Genomic DNA, 16,447 nt, shown 5'->3' on the forward strand with positions numbered 1-16,447 from the left:
AGAGCTGAACTTTGCCCACAGGACGAGGAAAGTGTTTATCTGCAGCAGGTATTTTTCATTAGAACTAGAACAGACCATTCAGCCTTTCTTTGTTATTATTGCCTTATTCTCTAATTGTTTTGTGAGTCTTTGAACTGTATCTTCTTCAACATGATTGAATCATGTTGTAGCTAGGTACTAATTCATACAGTTTTTCCTTGTTCTCCCTTTTAATAATAATAGCTACTGTTTAGAGTGCTGCCTCCACCAAACCGATATGTGTTTTAATCCTAGCAACAAACCTTAAGGGTAGCATTATTGTGTCCATTTTTACAGATGAGCAAACTGAGACTTAGGGAGCTTAGCACATCATTTTCCCCTGAGAAAGTGTTCAGTAACCCCTACCATGTTTCTCTTAAAATAAGACCGGGTCTTATACTAATTTTTGCTCCAAAAGATGCATTAGGGCTTACATTCAGGGATGTCATCCTGAAAAATCATGCTAGGGCTTATTCTCCAGTTAGGTCTTATTTTCAGGGAAACACGGTAGCTGAATCTAATGAAATAAGCCTTGGGATAATATTGTGGTGATGATGAGTGTTAACTATTGATCTTCATTCATTCCCCACAGCTAAGTGCTGCCTGGAGCCAGGCTCTGTGTTGTGAGGGGCTGAGGACATAGAAGTTCATTCAACTAGTGTTTGCTGAGCAGCTGAACTGTTCTGTGTAAGGAGTTTTGCCAGGTTAGGAAGAGGAAGTAGGAAGTGAGGCTGGGAACTCGATCCTGCCTTCTAAGATGTTTTGCTTTCCAGCTTTAATCCTCTGTATCTCTCTCACTCCAAATTTACAGCCAGGTCATAATGATAGACTAAATGAGATACTTTGGGGGACATGCCTAGTTGATAGAACATCATAAAGAAGTCTCTTGGTCATTTTTAGTTGAGAAAAAAATTGAGTCTTCCGTCCTCCCTTTCGTTTCTCTTCTAATCTGTGCCTATCTTCCTCACTCATTCAACAGATATTTACTAAGCATATTTGTCATGCAGGGTGGCCTGCGGGGCCTCTGGTCCCGCTACCCACATAAGAACGCAGGATATGGCGAGGCCAAAAAGGAACCCCCACGGAGCCATAGGTAGGGGAGTCATACCACTATATTCTCTCTGGCGGCCAGGCCAGACACACGCAGTAATAGCCACATGATCTGCAGTCCGCCATTCACTTCTCTGCCTGCCAACCAACCAACCTATCAACGCAGCCCCGCAGTTACATCAGTAGCCAATTGGCTAACCGGTTTCAGCTGATGGCCAACCAATCACAGTTGATGGTCATCCACTATCCAAGTAAGCACCTCCCCACACAAGGCCGAGAGCCTGGAAACTGCTCTCCGGGACTCTGTCCACACAATATTCTTCCACAAAATGATGGGGAAAGATCTCACTTTTAGATAAGGAAGATACCTTTCTAGAAAAATGCTTAGATATAACAATTGTCTCTACCATGAAGTTGTATAAAATTGTACATGTCAAGTGCCTGGTGCAGTGTTTGGTATACAGCAGACTTCTGGTAAAAGATAGCAGCTTTTATTTGCACTTTGTAAGTCCTATTATTTCTTTATTTCTTCTTGTCCTCCCTCTCCTCGCCTCCCCTTTACATTTCCCTCCTTCTACAAATAACCTTCCTTGCTTTTTACAATACATCTATTTCTTTATTCGTAGTTACAGATTATAAATGAGTCCAGAATTTCTTTTAATTCTATATTAAATTATTTTCAAAATTATTAAGCTGGTTTCACACTATATCCTTTAATGGTATGAGTACCTACTCCACACTTCATCTGCTCAGTGACCTTTGATTGGTAAAGATTTATTTATACTAGGGTCCCTTGTTTGTTTCTTTTCTTTTAAAAAAATTTTAGTAAAGCTCATCTGAAGTGAAAGACCCCCCAAATCCCTTCATGCAAGGATCTTCAGAAATCTCTGTGTGTCACACAGTGACCCTGCTGAGTTTTCTTGGGCTTTGAGGAAGGCTATGTCAGGGGAAAGTCCAGATAGGGACTCCACCGAAATTAGATTTCTTGAGTAAGTGTGCATTTACCTTTTTCAGAATTTACTAACAATAAGTCAGTTTTTCCATCCTTTAAATTTTCTTTCCCAGGAAGACACCCTATTGCTTTACAACTGTGGTCAAAGGTATGTTGATTCTGGAAAGAAACCTGCTTTCAGCTGCTGTTCTAGCATAAGGCGTAGTGGTATGGAAAAAAAAAAACGCAAGAAGATCAAGTGTGAACGACTCCTAGGTTAGCTAACCTGCACAGGTGAATTCTTGGCAATTTAAGTGGACTAGACAGCCATTTGTCTACATTTCCCCCTCACAGTAGCATTCTTCTAGCTCTTTCCCACAATCCACAGTAGGCAAAACTACTTAAGAAAGAGGAAGGCATCACACTGTCAGGTCATCTATCTCTAAGAGTGCTTCAGCAGTGAATCCCTAATCCTTCGAGTAGACTCCATGTCAGTCTGGTGCATCTTTCTTGTCTCTGGGGTATGTTTGCATTTTCCTATAAAATTTGATTTAATGTTTCTACAGGAAAACAAAAAAGACAAAACCAGCACCACAATTCACCAAAGGGAAATTATGATTTAAATTTTATCCAAAGTTCTTAAATATGGTATACCACTCTCTGGGCATGATGATTGTATTTTCCCTAAAGGAAGAAATGCCAGCAGTTTAGGTTTATCTTTCAAAGGAAGAGGAGAGGATAAAAAGAAATTGAACCACAGGAAAATGTCAGGTCATAGTATTTAAATTGTGTGCCATAATCATATTAGGGCAGAGCACATGGAATTCCTGATCTGTGCATGGCACTGAAGAAGGACCAGCAATTATCTGTGTGTGTGTGTGTGTGTGTGTGTGTGTGTGTGTGTGTGTGTTTGCTCTACCTTCCCACCCCATTTTGCTAATTCAATTGAGGAGCAAGAAGAGGTAATCCAGATACCCAGAACAGGAGGAGAAGGTCTGCAGCTGTGCTTAGAGGAACTGGTGTGAAGAGAGAGGCTCAGTCTGACTTGGAGTTTTGTGCTATTGCATGTGAATGCTCTGGAACTGCCCTAATCGACTGAAAATGAGCCGGCTACAGTCATATGGAACAGGTCTGTTTAGCCACATCTCTGGGTAGCATGGCAGATGGTAGACCGTCAATGGGTGGTATTGATTGGCTGGATTTGCCTTAGGGTAGCAAGACTATGGGTCCTTAAAAACCCGCTTCATCTTATTTTCCTTTATGCAGCTACGTTCAGTTGTGGTTTTCTTTTTTTACTCCCCACCCCCAGCCCCCAGTATCTCCTTTTCTCCCTTTTCAAATCAAAAACCTTCCTTGGTAATCAAAACAGAGAGGTTACCTTGAGATAAACACTCTTTAAATTATCACCAAGGCAAGAAAACTTGAGAATATTTTATTTACTAGGCTGATTACATTTTAATGTTTGAAGAAAGTGACATTTTTTAATTAGTGTTTAAGACATATGGTGAGTGTACAAATTAGCTTATTGCATACAACCAGAATTTGATGTGAGCAACTCCTCCTTCTCACTCCCCAGTTAAAAACTGTCACTTGAAACTTAATATATGCGAGGAGGTTAAATGGTATTAAGTGATTCAGCCTTGACTTAAAGATGAAGGAGACAGTCACTGTTGTGTGTGGCTAAATGTTGCTTGGATAGGCTGGAAAAATACTAATCTCAACATCCGTGTTTGCAAGAGGATGTGGAAATTCCAGGGCTTTAATTTTGTTCAGCCAAGAAAGCAAAATCCCAGGTATCTGTATGCATTGGTTTCTCTTTTAGATACGAGGAAACGTAGAATGGTGCTTGCATGCTCTGTGAGTAATAAAATTCTCCTTAAAAATCAGGCCTTGTAACAAAATAAGTGATGAGATTTATTTTTGTTCAGGTGGTTCTTAATCTTTTAGCATCCCCGTCCATCACTTAGGGCTTTCAGCTTGGGACCTTCTATTTATTCCTGGCAGAAGAGCAGATTAATTGGAATAGAATAATACAAAGGAGACACCAAGTTAGCTATACATCCAAAATAGTATACGAAAGAAATGTTCCACTTCAAAGCAGATCAGCACTAGGGGGAAAAGAACAGCACTGGGGAGAAATATGTGATTAGTTTACTCTTCTGGTTGTTTATAACTATTTGTATAATTGTGTTTTTAAAAGAGATGCTTAAGATTTGTTTTTGTATTTGTTTTTCAGTGTCTTTACTCTTAAGCGTTTGGTTATTTCCTATCATGAAAGACCATATCAAATAAACTTAATGTTTTGCTCAGAAGAAAAGTTACACTCTTGCCTCCATTTTGTATGTGCTTCGTCCATATGCATATTTTTGAATTGAGTTTTTATCACATGAGTCAATATTTCTCTGTTTTTGCTAAAGGAAAATATTCCTGTGGAGTTTTTGGTATCCCCCCTTACTCTGTGTTGGTTGGATTTTTCCTTGTTCATCCTTTGCTGAATGAAACAAAGCTTGTTTGTGTTTCATTCTGCACAGTTCTTATTATTATTATAGAATTGATGATGGTATTTTGTTTTGTTGTTTTGTTGCTATAAGTCAGGAGAAGAAATTTTATTTATTTATTTTGACAACATACAGAGAAAGAGACATGACAAGATGCCTGTTAGGATGCTGGCGTTTCTCATGTCACATCCTATACCCAAAAGCTATTCCAAGGGGGAACAAAAATCAGTCTTTTAAGATGGTTCATTTGAATCTGTGCACTCTACCCACCTGGTGGTTATATAGTGAACTGTTACTTTAAAGAGTAGTTTAAACACCAGCCATGTTTGGGGCAGGCTGCTCTTGCAAAGAGAGCAGTACATATAACAGGAGTCTACTGTGTGTGAGATAAGGGGAAAATTCAGCTCACTGACTAGAGGTTTTAATGTGCAAACTCTAGGGAAATAATATATTGACTGTTCCGTGGCGCGCAAGAAAATTGAAGAACCCTTTGCAGACGGAGTGCTTTGCAAAGGATTCTATCTGTTTCTCTTAAAACAAAATCTGTGGCAAGATGTTTGAAATCAGCAGGACGCTTAATGCTGCTTTGTTAAATAATGAGGTAATATTTTGTCACTTTTTTCTGGGCAGCATCTGTTTTTGTTTTTTTTTTCCTTTCTTTTCCTTCGCTTCATTTCTCCCCCCGTGTTTATGAAGGATTCTCTTTTTTTCTATTCCTTTTTTTTTTTTTTCCCTCATGGAAGTCAAGGAAATACAATTCACGCTTCCATTTCTGTTCCTTCCTTTCGGTGCTTTTGGAAAATTTGGTTGTCTTTTTTATTTGCAGTTTCAGCCGGCTGCTGTTTCCTAGCCCATTGTGCCCTGTAAGGCTTCTCCACTGCGTGGAGTAGGTAGTTATTAACGCTGAATTGGCTTCTGGTACAGTCCATCTGGACTCTGTGTGGGAAAGCTGGCTGCCGGCGACTGATGCTGAGATATCTGCAACCTTTGGGATGTGTGCATGGTGGCGAGGGGCTGACTGATATGAGATTACTTCTTTTAAGGGAAATTGTTATTAATGAGTCAAGAAACTGCTCATTTATGGTAAGAGGGATACAGCGGCACTGGCAGCCCCATAGCTCTGGGATATCATTTTTAGGTTGCCTTCGCTGCTTGAGTGAGACAAGTTTCTTTCTGTGGTGGTAGAGGATTGTGGCGGAAAAAAAAAAATCATGCATGACTGGGAGACTCGCCTGCCTGATTTTTGAGATAATATATTGAGAATCTGTTGCTTTACAAATGTCACACCACTGATGTAGCGGTCAGCCCCTCACTCTGAAAGATGAATGGTACTATTGGAAATGCAATAATAAGGTTGACTTTTCCCAACAATAGGATTCTGCCTTTGTCTTTAGAGAAAAGGCCTCTGAGGACATTTGTGCATTTGTCTGAGGATTCTGTTGAAAGACTTTAGAGTGGAGGTTTTGGGAGAAGTGATCAATATACAAAGTACATGGATTTTTTTAGCCTAGCAAAACCAGCTAATTATTTATACTGTAATATGCAGTTCCTATTTTGGAAAAGTGGCCAGAGTATCTTTTGGTATACCTGTTAATTTATGTCTTACCGAGTGGGCTGAGGTTAGTATGGATAGGAGAAAAGAATTTAAAAAAATTGTGACTTTTATAACCTCCAGAGAAATACAAATTAAATACAAAGTGAAAATCCAAGCCAGCTGTTTTTATTTGTGTTTGTCAGCATTGTGTTCATGTTTACTTTTCACAATATTTTGATGTTGGTGAAATCACATTCAGAGTTTCTGTTGTTGATTTTGAGCACCTGTACCTGCCCTGTGTGCGTATGTTAAGCTCTTGAGCACACTTAACCTGGGAATTCATCCTTAGTACACAGTTCAATAGATATTATAGTACTGTTGTGACTCACAGGACTCTATACATTTACTAAAGAAATTATTTTAAAAGTTTACTTAATTTAGTATTGTTCCACTTAAAGGAATTTATATAGTCTTAATATTTCCACTTTTATATTTCCTGTGTTTTTGTTTCTAATATCTGAGTTTATTTGTATTCAAATCTAATAGTTCATATAGTGTACCTCACACATATTGTTTTGTGGTGTATCTGTATTTTAAAAAGTGTGTGTACATATGTGTATGTATGTGTCCATGCTTGTAGAGCATAGTTTTAATTTTTAGAAATGCAAAAGTTATTTTCTTTTCTAATAATTTTTCACAGACCCATTTATTCTTGGACTTTGAAGCCCAGAGTGTAGCATGGTTTTTGGCCTGTATTTCTACTTTGCTTAGTCCCATCTCACTGTCAACTCCAGCCAAAGATTAAAGATTATGTTGAATTATGTCTTTAGTAATATTTGTTACCTCTGTGTATTTATTGAGGAACAAATTGATTAAGTTATGAATTATATAAATAGTGATAAGTTAGCTTTTTGGATAGAAGTAAAGCACAAACGCCTCAGGTAAGCCACTTAAAAAACTGAAACCAGAACAAAAAACTGTATAATCAAAGACTTGGTAGAGTAGAGGTTATGAAATGTATAGCATACACAGACTGTATACATCACCACACACTTGCTAAATGTCTCCATGCAAGTCTTTTAGGAGGCCAAAGAAGAAAGACATCGTTTGAAGGACAGAAGCAAAATCACGTGTTCAGTTAAGCAAGATGAGCACTCTGCACTGGTTATGAAATGAGGCTGTGTCAAAAGCATGTTATACCTTTCTCTAGAGCAGTAGGGAAAGCAAAGAGAGAATGTGTTTTGGTGGATTTTTAAAAATTCAGATCATGCCACTATCCAAGTTGAGAAATAAGTTCATTTAAATAAATCATTCATCATTCTCTGTTTTGAAAAGCTTAGACAGACGACAGAAAGGTAGAGGCTGACAGCTGCCCTCCTCCTCCCCCCACCAGCTTTTTTCTTTTTTGTTTATTAGGAAATAGTTTTCTGAAGCAAACTTGTATGAACCTAGTTCCCGGAGCAAGCACAATCTCAAACTTGCTTTCTTTTGAAACACTGTCCATGTTAGCTGCAGGACGAGCATAACTTACTAAAAATCAGCAATATTGGGAAATAATAAAGTTAAAATGTGGATGTATTAGCACATTAAAGTGCTTTTGTTGTATCTTTAAGCCTAGAGGCAGATCATTAAATATGCATTTCGCTAGAAAGCAACCATCGAGAAAGATGAGGTGGTTGAAAATATTCTAGTTGGGAAAAGCCCTCTGTCAGAGGGCTGGGGTGGTGCAGCCCTCTGGACAGGGAAAACGGAGGACACTCCCACTGTTAAGATTTGCAAGCCACCAGTGACCTGCAGTTGTTATAGTACTTTTGAGCTGGGAGGAGGGAAGAGGTAAAAATACAAGTATGGCTGTTGTTGCTTCAGCCTGGCCTTAATTACCAGACACAAGAAGCAGTTCAGAAATCTGGTCTCTGTTGTTGTAGAGGTCACCAAATCATTAACATCGTCAATCTGGCAGTAGCTAATTTAAATAGCACCTGATGTTGCAACGCCTCCCTTCGTTTCCCCAGCCAATCAGATCTTGGCTTTGGCTGACAGATGGTCCCATAAATGGATGTAAAAAGGGGAAGCTTCGAGCCAATTTCAGCAAGGCTCTGTTCAGTTGTTCTTATCTACATCCTAGAATCGGGGGTTTCAGCTCAGTGCTCCTTTTCTTTCTTTTTTTTTTTCTCTCTCCCCCTCATCCCCCCAAAATAGTTGATTTACTTTACAACCATCCACACTGTGTTTTGTGGATCTTTAAAAATATATAATAGTACTCATTTAAAAATATATATTCCGAAACCTTGCAAATTTTAAGAGAAGAGTCGAAGCTCTGCGAGACCCAATATTTGCCAATAAGAATGGTTATGGTAGGTATGACTAGATTTATAATCTGTTGTTTGTGTTGCTGGAGGGAAGAAAAGCATCTACACCTTGACCAGTCTTATGCTTGCACAAGAGTTTAGTTCTCTGCTGCTGTTTGATTCCTACATTTACTGTCTCTTTTGTGTAGAGAGTGCGGGTAGGTCCTTTTATTGAAAAGCAGTGGGGAAATAGATTGCCATTTTTATCAGGTCATTGTCAATTTTCCCTTCAACATAAAGGCAGGGATGGTGGGGGGAAGGGGGCTGAAATAATTGCCGGTTTGTTGAAAGAGGCTGTATTACATGAGACCATAATGGCAAAAGAAGGGATTTCTTTTTGTGAGGGAGAGGGGGTTTGTCTACGTGCCTGGGTTTTGTGGGGCAGGAGGTGGATGCAGCGGGGTTAGGAATCTCTCCATTTCTGTGCTGGAAATTTGAACCTTGAGAGGCAGCTCCTGGATACTGAACGTTGAGATGGGCAGTTGTGTTTCGGGGGACTGCGCAGTCAAAACGGCAAAGAGAGTGATTTATTTGGGCTTCAGTAAATGCTGCATCTTGTATTTCAAAGAGTTTCCTGTCATGACCTCATAAAAAAGAGGAGGCGGCTTGTGTGTGTAGCGGTGCCTGGCGTGTTGAGTTGTTGCTTCCTTCTCTGGGCAGCAGCTCTGTAAGAAGGAATGTCAGCTTTTACATAACGTTCCTTTCTGCTTTTGACACACTGTGTGAGGGTCCATCTTCTTCTGATCACAGATGGAGTGGAATGGCTTGAAGATGGTAAGTGAAAAGAGGAAGGCAGCTTGGAGATTCCAGCCGATTGTGTGTGCGTGTGTGTGTGTGTGCGTGTGTGTGTGTGTGTGTAAGGATGGTGGACTGTGTATCGTAAACCACTGTGCAGATCGTTTGTGTGTGTGTGTGTGTGTTTATTAGTATTTCTCTTCCGAAAACTAGAATCCATCTCCCAGTGTAATGACACTGCATGCACACAAGGCACACACACTGCCTCTTCCATGGAACATATATTTTAGCCAAGCAAGGTTGGTGTCTTTTTTGACAATCACAATGTCACCGTCGCTGTTGGCTGGCGGGTCCACCGCCTCTGTGAGCTTTCAACGGAATTACACGACTGTTAAAGTTAAAGGCACATTTCTTTTTCAGTCTCTTCCTAGGTAGGAGTGATGGGGAAGGCTGGGAATGAGGGGTGGAGGAGGGGAGGTTCACCACCAGCAGATGCAATTGGGAAACAGGAGTTTGGGATGTAGAAGGGGAAGTGGAAAACCTTTCTGCCAAAGTAGTAAATCTATTTTTAGCATCTTTTTCTGAAAAAAAAAAAAAAGAAGCAGGGAAACTCCTTGAGTGCCGCTCCTGTCGCCTGATGTTGACCCTGAAGATATGGCACAAAATGGCAAGATCAGATGCCACGAGTGCCCACTCTGACTTTTAATTTTCACCAGCAATAGCTTTCACAGGGTTTCAAAGCTGGGTATGGGGGGAGGCTGTAAATTCATATCCATCTCACTTATTTTTCACTAGAAAAGGCTGGGGAGGACTTTTCGCTCTGCATAGATGTTATAACAAAGCTGTGGTCTTTTTCCCATTCTTAGAGGATTGCCTTTGTCTGGCTGCTTGTTTTGATGGGTGTAAAACAAATAAGATTAGACCGAGCAGCCCAACTGAAAGCGATAGCTGGGAGGAAAACCCAATGAAAGGTTGCCGGGGAAACGAACAGAGGAAAAGCCGAGTAGGGAGCAGGTGGCTATCATGAGAACACACTGCAAACAGTGTAAAAAAAGGAGGGGTGGGGGGGGGGGACAAGACCTTGATTATCTTTGCTGTTCTTTGTGGTCAGCCCAACTTTAATTATTCTTTATAAATAGGTGTTAATTACATTTCTAACTCTGCTTTACAGTGATTTTTAGAAATCTATTTTTAAGCATCTGCTCTGTCTCCCCTCTTTTTTTTCTTATTCTTTTTTTATTTTTTTTATTTTTTGGTTTATAAAACAGAGAGAGAAGATTCCCCCCTCCCCCCCCCCACCGCTCTCTCTCTTCCTTTTTTCCCTGCTGTGAAATTGTACGTGTGAAAAATAGCAAGGAATCCTACGAGGCCATTTGAAAAAAATGTAAATTATATTGAATGAAGTTGACGGAAGCATAATAGTGAACTCCCACAGCTGATAGGTTCTGCAAATGATTTCTTAGAAATTTCCAGCAAATATCCATCCATAAGAGAAATATAGGTAGAATAGATTTACCCTAAGCAATGATTTTATGGTAGGTGATAATTGGTATTTTGACTAAATCAGATGTTGATAGTACTACCGTTCCAGGAACTTCATTGTATCTCTTGTTTTATATTCTGAGTAGAAACTACTTTTAAAAATAATAAATGAAAAACTGTATTCTAGCCTTTGGCATTGCCTCCTTCTCTGAATCTCTAGCCACAGGATCCATGAGGCTGCACCCTTGCAAACCACTGCCTTGCATTTGGTGTTTGGTCCTTGTTCTAGTCTTGGAATAAACTGAGTTAAAAGCTGATTTTGTTTCTTTTTCAGTATCTCTAAGCGTCTGGAACCCATGCATGCACTGGGTGACAGACATTTCTCTCTTTTTCTCTAAGTGTGCTTTACTAGTAGTCTCTTTTTCTCGTGATGGTGGGTACCAGAAGAACAGAAAGGTATAGTATTTAGGTGAATAGGAGGGAACCGTAAAAACAACCAAAAGATGATCTGTTACGGTTTCTTCCTAAGAGACAAATTTGATACATGATGAGGCAGCTAATTCTAAACCCAAAAATGAGAGATTAAAAAATACTAAAATATGTTAAAAGGTTAGGAGATATAATTGGCTTTATTGAAAGTACTCTTAATTTTTACTCTCTCCTTTGCAAATCTCCAGACCATCACCATCCCCCCCCCATTCTTCTTTTTCTTGAAGATGCTTTTTGTTTTGTCTTCTTTGGGGCGGGGAGGAGTTTAAGAAATTTGTTTTGACTCTTGAGGTGAAAATAAAGTGATATTTTTTGTCATACACTTGAATCTTGCTCTCATATCTTGAGTGTGTAAATGCATATATCGCTTTTAAAAATAGAATAGCTTTTTATTATCTAATATAGATTTTTTTTTTCTGAGAATTTCCAGCATTTTTTAGTTAGGGGAAAAGAATTTCTATAGGAACTGGCAGCTTAGCGTGGGTTGTAAAAAAAAAAAAAACACGTGGTTCTACTGCTGACCTTTCTCGCTTCTTTGTCTTAAAAATATTAATGCCTACAACCTGCATGTGGAGGTGTGCCTTTATGGAAACACAAAGCTGAGTGTGCATTTAATAAGAAAGGAAAATCTGATCGGAAATATTTCTGTAAAAAACAGAAATATTCGTCGCAGTTTTAATGATCAGGATGTCCATATATCTCATTGTAATACGATGGCTAAATCATTTAATATTTAAATTTTGAAAGTCAAGTGAACATAAGTGGGGAAATAGCTAAAAAATTCCTTTGAAAATTATTGATTTACAAGACAATTTTAATAATAAAAAACACCTAACAAGCAACTTAATCATTCATGTATGATCTCAGTCCATTCATTCTTAACTGCCATTCATTCAAGTTATCCTTCTGACCAAATATAGATGAACTTGCTTCTGTCTGATAGTTTTCCAAAGCCTTAAAACTTTTTTCTCTCCCTATAACCTTTCCTGCGTCCTTTGATTATTTAAGGATTTTGTTATGAGTGGAAACCCGGATTGTTATGAGGTAATAACAATAGAATTTTTGTGTTTTTTTTAAGAAAGAGAAAGAAAATGAGATACGCGTTTGCATTTTGGTTCTAAACTCAGTCTTAAAATAGGGCTTGGGACATGTTAGACTTCAGATATTTTAAACTTAGCATTTCTATTGGCCATAATCTATTTGCAATTTCAAATCTAGAAATCATTGCATGAATGTTGCTTTCTGTGTGTGTGTGTGTGTGTGTGTGTGTGTGTCCAATAGCTCTAAAAGAATTTGTGGGTGAATCAAGGTGTTTTTCCCAAGTAAGAGTTACCATGAACAATGAAAGGGTTTCCTCAGGGCAAGTCCTTTTCTTTGGTTTGATTTCTTCCCTTTGCACTTATTTCCTTATTGTGGGTGGATTCTCTTCCTATGTGTAGACCAAATGCTATTTCTTCCATCAGGAGATATGCTGCTTCAATTAGCCCTTGGCGTCTTAATGCCTTATTTTAATTAAAAAATAAAAGAAACAAATTATCTGTATGTACCGCGAGTAAGAAATGGCGGTCTTGATAGTGGTCATTGTGCATGGACAGAAGTACTTTGGCCTTGACAAATTTCTTCATCAGTTCCAATGATCTGTGGCCACCAAGCATTTAATTTCTATGCCTGGACACTTAGTATGTACATTTGTTGGTGAGCTGGCCAGCAGATGCTAGACACATGAGTATGCGCTGGCAAATGCTGCAATGCAGTATTTTTTCCCAATGTCATTGGGAATTTTGGGGGTATGAGGGGACATAAATATTCTCAAGCTTTTATCTTACTATTTTCCAGTCAATGGGCCATGTCGACATGTCGAACAGAATTGGCCGATTCCCTTTTGAAAGGGGACAACCGTTTGTTGCCCGCTATCCAGTCTCCCATCCGTTTGAGAGGCATGTGGAGAATATGTGTATGTAGGAGAGGAAGACTGTACGTGTGTACCAATGGAAGCATGTGTGTTTCTAGAATCCTGCACCTGTCTTAGGCTTTCCTTATTTGGTATTACCAAATGTGTATATACATACTTGCGAGTATATGTGCATCTAAAAATGGGAAGAAAACCTAACTGGATTGGCTTCCCATAAAATGTGACTTCTCCTCACAACCCCTGAGTTCTCTTATTAGAAAAATAAGAGAACTACATCAAAAAGATATATCCAGGCCCTGCAGACTTCCATTAGTAACCAAACACCTTTCTTTAGTTACCACTTGAGAACTATAAATGTGCAAATCCATAATTATATTTGTGAGCTAGAAGCTGCCCTTTCAATCAAGAGGTTGGATTCAAATTAAAATGTATGCGTATATTAAGGAGAATTGTTTTTTGCTTTAGGGCTATTTGAACCTAATCTTTAACCATTGGTAAAAACAAGGTGGAGATAGGGTAGCTATGTTAGCATCTCATGCTTTGTGTGAATGCGTGAGTGTGTGTGTGTGTGTGTGTGTGTGTATTTTTGGAACATCCTTGTATTTTTAAAATCTCAGCGTATTTTAAGGGTCGAGGGCTTTTATAGGTCAGCAGTTTTTTAAGGGTAAAAAGAAAGGTGATCTGTGGATGGGAGTTATCACAAGCAGTAATTGTCATAAATTAGCCATCTAGAAATGGAAAGGGGAAAAAAGGCCGGGGGACAAGAGTGGAGAAGGGTACCAACATGTGTATCTGTACCTTGCCGGTATAAGAGATAATGAGTGATAAATTTGAACTGGTGCAGTGCGGGATGCCTGATAATTTCTCAGAACCTTGACTTTGCAGGTTCATTACTTCCTTGCTTGCTTGTTCACACCTTTAATTATATCCAGTTTGGGATGCTAGCTGGGGGCACCAAAGATGAGCCATTTTGTTTGTTGTTTACCTCATTAAGTATTCAGGCAGTGTGCTCACAATAGCTTTGGAGCATCAGTGTTACAAATCAAGCACTTTGGAAATGGAATTGTTACAAAAGAACAAAAAATAAGAAAACAGTCAGCCAACTAGCTTGCTTTGGATGTTCACATCCACTCTGCTTAATGGTAATATTTATGCTGTTCCCTGTACATTCACTCATTCAGAAATAACTCATGCAGTGTCAGTGCTCCTAATAGGCAGGCGGCTTTCTCTCTATTTCGCTGTCTTTCTCTTTCGCTTCTTCCCATGCCCTCCCTCCACCCTCGAGATTTTGCCTTTTGCCGGACCATTTTAGAATTGACTATTTTTGCTTTGGGGAAGATCATTATTCAGATCCTTATTATATCTAACTCCAGGGATATTTTCCCCCTTAATATGGATCCTACCTCAACAAAGATCAAGAAATGCTGAATGCCATAATGGAATCCTTAAATAAATTTTGGTTGAAGAAGCAGTGCCAATATTGAAGAAATAAGGTCAGTGTAATTGTTGTGCTTGCGTTTTTGTTTTTTGTTGTTGTTGTTTGGGGGAAGCCTTATGTTTAACCATAAAAGTGAAATGGGAAACTAGCATATGTGATTTTTTTTTTTAATGGAAAAGAATTACAAGTCATAGGTCTTTCATTGAAAATAACTTCCCTTGGATTCTTTGTTTTAAAATGGCATTTAAACTTGAGTTTAATTTTTAAATTATTCATTTTAAAGCTTTAAAAATGTAATTTGTAAACACTTTTTCAATAAGAAGTTTAGTTCTTTTTTCAGGATATAGGGAAGCAGAGAAACAATTCCAGCCCAGATGTTGAATTCTGAAAAACACACCACAGTGTGGAGATTTTCTCTCTCGTTGCATTTTGTGGCATTGAATCCGCTCTTGATCATTCTATGAATCAGTTACCTCCTATTTGTCTACTCTCCTGTAACAACTAGCCCTTGAAGTTGTTTTGACAACTGTGTTCATAATAGAGGCAAGCTATCACTTTTGTTAGATGAAGATGTGTTTCTTGAGGATTTATTATATGGTTTTTTTTGGAATGTGGAATTCGAGGTTACCATTTCTTTTTCTTTTGACACTGATCAAAAGACATAATTAGAGGCTAAGTCCCTGTGATTGGGGATAAAGTTGGGGTGAGTGATTTTAAGGTTGGACGTTACACAAAGAGGTTTGCGTCAAATTATGAGAAAAGATCTGTTGGAGCATTTAATACATAACTGTTTTTCCTTTCGTATTTGTAAAAGCCAAGGCATGGCTCCAAAAGATAGAAGTAAAAGATCTTCTAGACATTTTTGTTTATAATAATTCCATGTATCAAGACATTCGTTCTCAAGAAAAAGTAAAGTTTGGACAGTTGGAGGGAACTCGTCTTTCCGTCAGCTGGTTGTGGAGTTTGGCTAGAACCTGTTAATTTCACAGAAATAGGAAGATCTTGCTTCTGACAGAGATTGTTTTTTGAATACCTTTTCCTGGGTCAGCCTCCCAGGAAGACCTGAGAAAATAGTGACCCTCTTGTCATACCCCTGTACAAACTCTAAGTTTGTTAGTGGAGCAGAAATCATAGAGTTACTTTGTCATGCACACTTAGATACTGCATTCTGTGTGTGTATACGTGCGTGTGTGTGTGTGTGTGTGTGTGTGTGTGTGTGTGTGTGTCTCAGGGGGTACAGGGAATCATAGATAGACAGCAATGACCCCCTGTGTGCCCTGGGATATAACCAATAATGGCTTCTCAAGCAGTCTGCGTTTTCCTAAACTGCCAGTCTAAACACTTTAGAGTTTTGCTTTCTAATCTGTACATGAAAAATAGCAGGCTGAGTTGAACATTTTTTTTTCTAGTGACCCCTTTGAACATACAGTAGTAGTAAATACAGCTTTAATGATAAACTTTAGCTCTAAGTGCTATTTAAAAGGCTGTAGTGGAAAGCCTGAGAACTTGTGATCTTTACTAATGAAACTTTCATTAGGAAAGTGCTTGCTTAAAATTGAGTAAACGACTAAGTCCCTGCAATTTGTGATTTTGACTAGATTTGACTCATTCTTTCTTATGTTATTTTTTGTAATGTAGCCAACTACACATCGAAAATTCTGGATATTGTACATGTCTTCAATATTAATTATCTCTGTTGATGCACTGGGTACAGACAGTACCCAGATTCTTACTGTAACACCAAAACAAAAGTGATATTTATGAATAATATTGGGAAAATTGTCCTCATAGTAACTGTTCCCCAAAGGAAGCTTTACATAAATGTGCATTTATTATTCAGGATATTAAAAGGGAATCCTTAGCTTTTACTTTTTAATTTGGACTAAAATATGTAAATTGGTTTAATTTTGGAGTTTCTCTGTTTTAGGTGGCTTTGGGGGAGGATAACTTTCTAGCTTGATTATATTTTAATCGCCTCTGTAACGGAAAAGGTTCTAATCCTGAAAACAACC

The 16,447-nt window shown here is 38.6% G+C and overlaps 1 protein-coding gene across 15 annotated transcripts in view; it reads left to right on the plus strand.

Annotated features, from left to right (window-relative positions):
• ELAVL4 (ELAV like RNA binding protein 4) overlaps nucleotides 1-16,447 on the plus strand; it is a 145,695-nt gene that overhangs the window by 53,404 nt on the left and 75,844 nt on the right. Inside the window, exons 1-2 of one of the 15 annotated variants that reach the window (XM_033115380.1) lie at nucleotides 8,832-9,153; nucleotides 14,371-14,490. The exons of 1 other annotated variant lie outside the window; for it this stretch is intronic. Coding sequence is in view for 10 of the 14 variants with exons in the window: in XM_033115370.1 (XP_032971261.1) it covers nucleotides 5,464-5,580 (117 nt within the window). In the remaining 4 variants the exon portion in view is untranslated. Of the gene's footprint in view, nucleotides 1-3,041; nucleotides 3,129-3,769; nucleotides 3,793-4,886; nucleotides 5,099-5,423; nucleotides 5,581-8,091; nucleotides 8,386-8,804; nucleotides 9,154-14,370; nucleotides 14,491-16,447 lie in introns of those variants that run through there. 13 more of the 15 variants (XM_033115386.1, XM_033115376.1, XM_033115382.1 and 10 more) reach the window with 13 other exon arrangements.

This window comes from Rhinolophus ferrumequinum, chromosome 9 (assembly GCF_004115265.2).
Source record: "Rhinolophus ferrumequinum isolate MPI-CBG mRhiFer1 chromosome 9, mRhiFer1_v1.p, whole genome shotgun sequence".
Classification (NCBI taxonomy): domain Eukaryota; kingdom Metazoa; phylum Chordata; class Mammalia; order Chiroptera; family Rhinolophidae; genus Rhinolophus; species Rhinolophus ferrumequinum.